Source organism: Nelumbo nucifera, chromosome 7 (genome assembly GCF_055504915.1).
Source record: "Nelumbo nucifera cultivar China Antique chromosome 7, China Antique-T2T, whole genome shotgun sequence".
Lineage (NCBI taxonomy): Eukaryota > Viridiplantae > Streptophyta > Magnoliopsida > Proteales > Nelumbonaceae > Nelumbo > Nelumbo nucifera.
Window position 1 is genome coordinate 41,206,218 of NC_142655.1, and position 7,924 is coordinate 41,214,141.

The window sequence follows — 7,924 nt, forward strand, 5'->3', positions numbered from 1 at the left end:
AAGGTTGAGTGCCCCATCTATTATGCCAGTAAGACTTTGAAATTGATAGAGAAAAACTACATGCATATGGAACAACAGTATTTAGCATTGGTCTTCATCGCATAGAAATGCAGGCATTACATCCTAGGCCAGAAGGTGGTAGTGATATCCAGGAGTGACCTGATTACATACTTCATTGATAGGCTCCCACTCTCTGGAAGATTGGTCAAATGGATGATGCAACTAAGTGAGTATAGTACTAAATACACCCAACCCAGGGAAATTAAATGTCAGGCGGTCATAAATCTCTTAGCTACCTTCCCCACTAGTGATGACTTCCCTATCTCTGAAGAAATACTCAGAGACCTCCCCCTCATTGCAGTAGTAGAGGAAGCATAATGGATCTTAACCTTTGATGGTAGTAGCACTAATTCCTCTATGGGAGACGGAGTTACATTGACCTCACATACTGGACAGACTTCAGCATACTCCTTTACGTTGCAATTCCCCTGCTCACACAACATCGTAGAATATGAGGCACTAGTGCTCGGTTTTATAGTAGCAAGGGATTCTAGAACAAAGAAGGTAAAAGTCATAGGGGATTCTAAACTAGTAATCAGACAGATGGAGGGTAGAATGACGGTTAAAGAATTAATAATCTTGTTGTATAGAACACTAATCCAAAACCTAACCAAAGACTTAGAAGTAACCTATGAACATCAGAATAGGGATAGGAACAGATATGTTGACACTCTAGCCACCCTGGGATCTAAGATACAGCCTAACAATGGACCAATTACCATAACAATTCAGACATAGTCTGAGCCATCAACAGAGAGATTAGGGCACTGGATTGAGACCAAGGATGATGTTGAGAGTTGTTAGAGGTGTTGTGATAAAAAATCAAAGAAATTGATGGCAGTGATGTGGAACGGAAAGGTGCTTTTGCGATTTCAACCGGTGAATGGAGAGTTGTATCATAGAATGGCGGATGGAGTAAGGGCAAGGTGCCTAGACCCACAGAAGTGATAGTAGTGTTAAAAGAAACTCATGAGGCCTATTGTGGAGACAAAATGGTGGCATTGTATAGGAAGCCTTGCACTTAGGCTTTTACTGGCCAGCTATGCTAAAATATAGTTAATGGCATGTATGCAGATGTCACACATGTCAGGTACATGGTCAACGAATACATAAACCAGCCAATGATCTCCACTCCGTTGTTACACTGTGGCTCTTCCATACCTTGGGGGTAGACCTAATAGGCAAAATACACTCACCCTTTAGGGGATATTGTTTCATCATTGTGGCCACGGATTATTTAACGAAATGGGCGGAAGCCATACCATTGAGAAGGATCTGCATAGAAAATATAGCAAACTTCTTGAGGTAGCACATAGTCCATTGGTTTGGGGTCCCAATGAAGATTCTTATGGATCATGGACTATCTATGAAGAATCAAGAAGTCTGAGATTTACTAGGGTAGTATGGAGCACGATTGGGGACATCGATGACTTACTACCCGCAAGGAAATGGGCAAGTAGAGGCAACTAAGAAAGCTCTATTGAGAGTGTTGAGCAAGATGGTGGCTGAGAACCAAAGAGACTAGGCTGAAAAGTTATCTGAAACACTCTAGGCCTATCGCACATCAATTAGGAAAAGTACACAGGTGAATCTATACTCCTTAGTTTATGGCTAAGAAGCAGTCTTACCAGTAGAAATACAGATAGTATCCACTAGGGTTGCTTATGCAATGGGAAAGCATTTCTAGATAGGAGACATAGATCAATTTCTTGACGATAAACTAGAAAGCATAGAAGAAGCTAGAGAGGAATCACTATGAAGGTAGATAAAATAAAAACAACTTATGGCTTCTAACTTCAATAAGCTGGTAAAACCTCGCAAGTTCAAAGAAGGGGAAAAGGTGTTGTAGACATACATGTGCGACAAGGGAAATCAACTAACAAATTCACTCCTAATTGGGTCAGATTGTACATTATTAAGGAAGCACACCCGACCGGCTATTATGTGTTATGGGATATGAACACAAATGAAGAAGACAAAACAATGAATGGACGTTGACTGAAATTATACAATGAATGAAATGGCACTTATGTGAGCTTTAGGAAGCTCATGGTTGGCTCAAAGAGATGTAGTCGCCACCCATTTTTTAGAGGAAATGGGCCCTCATTTTTAGATTCAAAAATCGGTTTACTTGCCTTGATGGTGACTCCATTCTCTATGGGAAAGGCACTAAAACGAAAGGTTTTGGATTCCAAAGATTGGGAGAGGGAAGGTGTTAGGCACCCGTCTCTCCAACTTGCTATAGCAGCCCACTACGGGAGTAATTCGAGCTCAAATTCTAGCAAAACACAAAATCAATAGGATTGCTCAAAGCTCTTAAAATCTGATAAAAATGTTTTCAACTTCGCCCAAAATTGATTTTATACTCTACATATTTGTATTTATACTCCTTCCAAACTCAACCTTCAGATTCCTGAGGGCAATATGGTTTTTTAAACACTAATTTGTGTTTGTTTGCTTTTTCTAACATTTATATCTCATCCACCATTACTGTTCACAATAAAGGGAATTGAACTATAACCTCTTATTTTCAAAACAAGCGTTGCTCAAATTTACAATATATTCTCTGTAAATATATAAGTCCTAATTATTATGTTATATTTTTTGTTTAATGCAGTTTGTGTAGTATACTCTAAACATTGTATATTGGCTTTTTGCTTGAGCTAGGGCTAGCCATTGGTTTCATTTTCATCACATTGGCGGGCTTTATAGAAAATTCTCCGAAATAGATTGTATTGACTGCAAGTCTGGGAGAGCTTATCTACAAGTGGTTCCGTCTGAAACAGGTATCCAGACCAGGAAAATTAATTTGAATGATCCTTCATGTTCAACCGGTTTTGACACCATGAGATCACAAAGGTTAATAGTCTTTCAATTCGATGTTTAATAGTCTATGCATAATTTCTATTTTTTTCTTTTATTAGAAAATTGAACACAAAATAAGAAAGTCAATTAAATATAAGTCAACAGTCAGAAAAGGCTTGCAAATCTCAAGTCAGTTACGTATTGTCTCTATCAATATTAACACCTACCAGGTTCTGCTGCCTGTGTGGTCCCCAACCTAGCCAAATCAGGCAGGGGATATTTCCCATGTCTTATATTTGGACCAATCAGGTCTTAATATAATGATCAGGTCTAATAGTGTGCTACTGGGCTTGGAGATTTGGTACTTGTATCGATCCATATGAAACGAGATTGGGTGGTAAAGGTCCCTTCCCTACACGTTCCAAGTGAAGAGAGACTACAGGTTTTTCATGTGCGAGTAGAATTATATGACATTTCAAACATCTTTATCTTATTTTTAATTTATAAAAAGTTTTATTATAATAGATGAAATATAAAAAAATATAATATTACTAACATTATAAATTAATGATTAATATTATAATATTCATTACAATATGTTATAGTAATATGCTAATAGAAATTAATTAATTACAATATTAATTATCACCACACAGTTTCATTAATTATTAATTACTAATTAATTATTAATTACTAATTAATTATTAATTATTAATTATTAATAATATTTCATTAATTAATAATAATAACAATTCATAATTAAGTAATAATTAATTATTGATAATAGTTATTAATTAATCAAAATAATAATTAATTATTATTACTTATTAATAATTAATTAATTATTATTCATAAAAATATTAATTATTAAAAATATGTATTATTTAATCATAAAAATAAATAATTATTGATTAATTAATAAAATAATATTTCATTAATTAATTAATAATAATAATTCATAATTAAGTAATAATTAATTATTATTACTTATTATTAATTTATTAATCAATTATTATTAATAATAGTTAATTAATTGTTAGTAATAAATTAATCCTTAATTTATTATTAATTAATTACTATTAATAATTAATATTAGGTAATATTTATTATAATAATTTTTAATATTGTTTTTTATTGAATTATATAGATAAATAAAAATTCTCTTATATGGGGTTAAATTGGACATTTGACATTTTTCAGAAGTCAAAATTCAGAACAATATTCTCTACATTCGTAATTTAGATGAAAGAAAAATTGACCAATATAAATATACTTCTTAATATAATTATTAAACTTTCAGACAGCGCAATATGAAAACAGGTCGACCGTCTTCTTATACTTACAACTAGTTGAAAGTAAATCCAGTACTGACCGGCTTGTAACGTGAATATTACGGTCATGATAATTTCACCAAGAATAAACAAACACAAAACCAACGACTAGATGCTGACTCTCACCTATATATACCAGCACGTCTCTGCGCCTCTATCTCACACAACTTCGTTTCAACATTTGCCGTGTCCACACAAAAATATTAACCATGGAGCTCTTCTTTCTATCTCTATCTGTGCTTCTTATCGTCGTCTCTCTTGCCCTTAGCTTCTATGCTTACAGAAGCAGCAAGGTGGGCGGTGCCACCAAGCTGCCCCCTGGTAGTCTTGGATGGCCCATCATTGGTGAGACTCTTGAATTTGTGTTCGGAAAGCCAGAGAAATTTGTGGGAGATAGGATGAAGAAGTACTCCTCTGATATCTTCAAGACCAAAATATTTGGAGAGCCGACCGCCGTTATTTGTGGCCCCGCCGGTAACAAATTCCTCTTCTCCAACGAGCAAAAGCTCGTTGTAGCTTGGCGTCCACATCCTATGCAGAGGTTCTTCCGCTCCTACCAGCAGCAGGCTTCAGCTCCGGCTGCAGTTCCCCCCAAGCGCGGGGAAGAGACAAAAGTCTTGCGTTCCCCAGGCTTTCTTAAGCCGGAAGCTTTGGTTCGATACTTGGGCAAAATGGACTCAATCAGTCAGCACCACCTCCAAACGTACTGGGAAGGAAGAGATGAAGTGAAGGTTTTCCCCCTTGCCAAGACATTCACACTAACCTTGGCCAGTCGTTTCTTCTTGGGGATTGAAGACCCAGAACGAGTGGCCAAGCTTGTGAGTAAATTTGATGACATGACCTTGGGAATGCATTCCATAATTTTAAACTTCCCTGGAACGCAATTTTATCGTGGTAGCAAGGCGGCCATTGAAGTTCGGAAGGAGCTTCAGCTGGTGATTAAAGAGAAGAAAACAGCAATGGCTACCGGTGCACAAATGCAAGACATACTGTCCCATATGATCGTAGCGACCGAACCCACTGGCAGGCTTATGCCAGAGGCCGAGATCGCCGATAAAATAATGGGTTTGCTGGTTGCAGGTTACAGCGCTGTGGCCACTGCCATAACTTTCTTCATAAAATATGTGGGAGAGAGACCGGATATCTACGAAAAGATTCTTAGTGGTATATTACCTAACTCTAGTTTTGGGAACTGTTGACCACCATATATTTGTTTACTTATTTTTGTTCAAAATAATTTTCCTTAGCTTCGTAACTGTGTTTGGTTTGAAAGAAAAGGCAGGAACGACAGGTAGAGAAACTTATACAAAACCTGTCCCTACCTTTTCTTTCAAACCAAACATAGATTTAGGGAAGTATCATATAATTTAATTAACACGATTTACATTTGGTTAGCATTTTTGTTTTTGCACAAAGTATAAAATTAATGGATTTTTACAAAGGGTAAATTACTTATACCTCCCTTCTGTTTTACCTATTTACTTATTCACCTCTCTCGTAGTTTGGGATCAAGTCCTCCACTAACGTTACCTCTCATGTAACATTTAATACTTTTTAATTTATGCAGCCTCTTTGTATATTACATTGACAAAAATACCCTTAAATCCTTAATTTATACTTTTTTAGTATTAAACTTTTTCCTATTATAATATCAAAGAAAACTGTATTTATTATATATGTAATTATAGTGAAGAGATTTTGATCGATTTTAAAATATACTTTTCAAAGCAGAAGTAAGGCAATAATAAAATAATTAAGGGTGTTTTGGTACAATAATTATTTCCCTTTAAATTCTATCAGTTTGTTGGCAATGGCAAACCCCAATTTGGTTTCATGGTGAAGTGTGTATAAGTCATCAGGTAAAAGGGGAGGTATAAGTATTTGATGGATACTTCAGAAAGTTTAATTTAACCTTTGATAAATGGAAGAGTAGAAGAACCTGAGCTCACCTCTTGTCTCCCCGTCATTCAGAGCTCAACTTTATAATCGACAGCCCCGGTCGGCTTAGCAAACGTGACCCTTTAATTTCTTCTGTTCCCACAGTATACAAAAAGTTCTACATGCCCACACACTACCCACTGCCAAAACAAAGTCAATCATGCTTTCTGTTTTTGGAGATTACATCTCCGCCCCACAATATCTCTCAATAATGATATCATCGAGACTGATACTATCATCAGTAAATATTTTTAATACACAGCGAGAATGTGCTGGGGGGGCCTTGTGGGGGGAGATATAAATTCCTGTTTTTGACTTGAAAAAATAAAGGAAAAATTAAGCGCACAGATTATTAGGCTGTTTCTTCGGGGTTTAAAAGTATTTCGGCTTTGAATTGTTATGACTTTAGAAATAACTTTCACCAAATGCTCAAAGCACTTTTTGGCTCAAATTTGTTTTAACATCCTAAAGATGAATATCAAAATCCTATCCAAACAAACTTAGTTTACACATCTCAACGGACTATAAAAAGATAGAATTTTGCAAGTCCTTTATATATTTTGTGAGATGGAGAGTTGGAGACTAATTATATTCATATCTTCTGGAAATCAGAACAAAAGGAAATCTACCTGTCGAAAAAAGCTGGAGATGCACTAGAATGGGATGATATTCAAAATATGAAATACTCATGGAATGTAGTATTAGAAGCAATGAGACTGACACCCCCTCTACAAGGAACATTCAGAGAGGCAATAACTGACTTCACCTATGCTGGATATACCATCCCAAAGGGTTGGAAGGTATGAAATTACCGACCCATTATCAACTTTCTATTTTTCAGTAATTAATCCAGAAGATCTATTCCATATATATTAACTTATTACTTACCCATTGTTGCTTTACAATTTTAGGTGTATTGGACAGTTAGCAGTACAAACAAAAATCCAGAGTATTTCCCAGAACCGGAAAAATTCGACCCATCAAGATATGATGAAGGGACTGGATTTCCAATTCCTTACACTTTAGTTCCATTTGGCGGAGGACCTCGAATGTGTCCAGGAAAAGAGTATGCTCGATTAGCAGTACTCACCTTCATCCATAACGTGGTGAAAAGGTACAAATGGGAAGTGGTGTTTCCGGAGGAGAAGATAATAGGCGATATGATGCCTACCCCTGCAAAAGGACTTCCGATTCGTCTGCATCAACATTAGGAAAATTTTCTGTCCACAAAGTTTCCCCACTTCTTGTTCATTTCCCCTTTCTTCCTTTTATACAGTGAATCGTTGAAGCATAAGCAATGTAGATCATGGCAGCGGTGAAAACCTATATATCCCCCGGCTTTTTATTTCTTTCTTAATTTGTTCTATGATAATAAAGATACAAAATTTTAATGTTTTATCTGTATTATCTTATCATTAGTAAATGGATATCCATGTTTTACATTCTATGATTAATAAACTAGTGGTAGTGGTTTGTGCTATCTACGTGCTGTTTTTTAAAAATATATTTTGAAGGGAAAAATGAAGTAATATTGATTTGTCAAAGTTTTTATATATTTCTAGTTTTTTATATATAAAATAGTAAAAAAGTAATTTATTTTCCCTTTTAGTTTTTGAGATTCAAATTTTTACTTTTAATATAGCCAAAAATTGTGCTTAGATCAATAGCCAATTAAAAAAAATCAAAATTGAACTGACAAATATAACCAAAGGCTCATTTTAAGTGATTTTTATTATTAAACCAGAAGAATCCATGAAACAAATCTACATTAAATTAATAAAATAATAGAA

General features: G+C 35.2%; 1 protein-coding gene across 1 annotated transcript; it reads left to right on the plus strand.

The window, feature by feature from the left end:
* Nucleotides 1-4,342: 4,342 nt before the first annotated feature.
* Nucleotides 4,343-7,676, plus strand: LOC148790412 (beta-amyrin 28-monooxygenase-like). Its single transcript, XM_088892193.1, has 3 exons — nt 4,343-5,360; nt 6,747-6,934; nt 7,046-7,676. Exons 1-3 carry the CDS (start codon nt 4,406-4,408, stop codon nt 7,343-7,345), a joined length of 1,443 nt encoding a protein of 480 aa, XP_088748319.1. The 5' UTR covers nt 4,343-4,405; the 3' UTR covers nt 7,346-7,676.
* Nucleotides 7,677-7,924: the final 248 nt, after the last annotated feature.

Coding starts and splice junctions, on each gene's coding strand:
- LOC148790412 (XM_088892193.1), top strand. CDS start 4,406: ATGGAGCTCTTCTTTCTATCTCTATCTGTGCTTCTTATCGTCGTCTCT. Junction 5,361..6,746: donor CTACGAAAAGATTCTTAGTG/GTATATTACCTA, acceptor TCTGGAAATCAG/AACAAAAGGAAATCTACCTG. Junction 6,935..7,045: donor CCATCCCAAAGGGTTGGAAG/GTATGAAATTAC, acceptor TTACAATTTTAG/GTGTATTGGACAGTTAGCAG.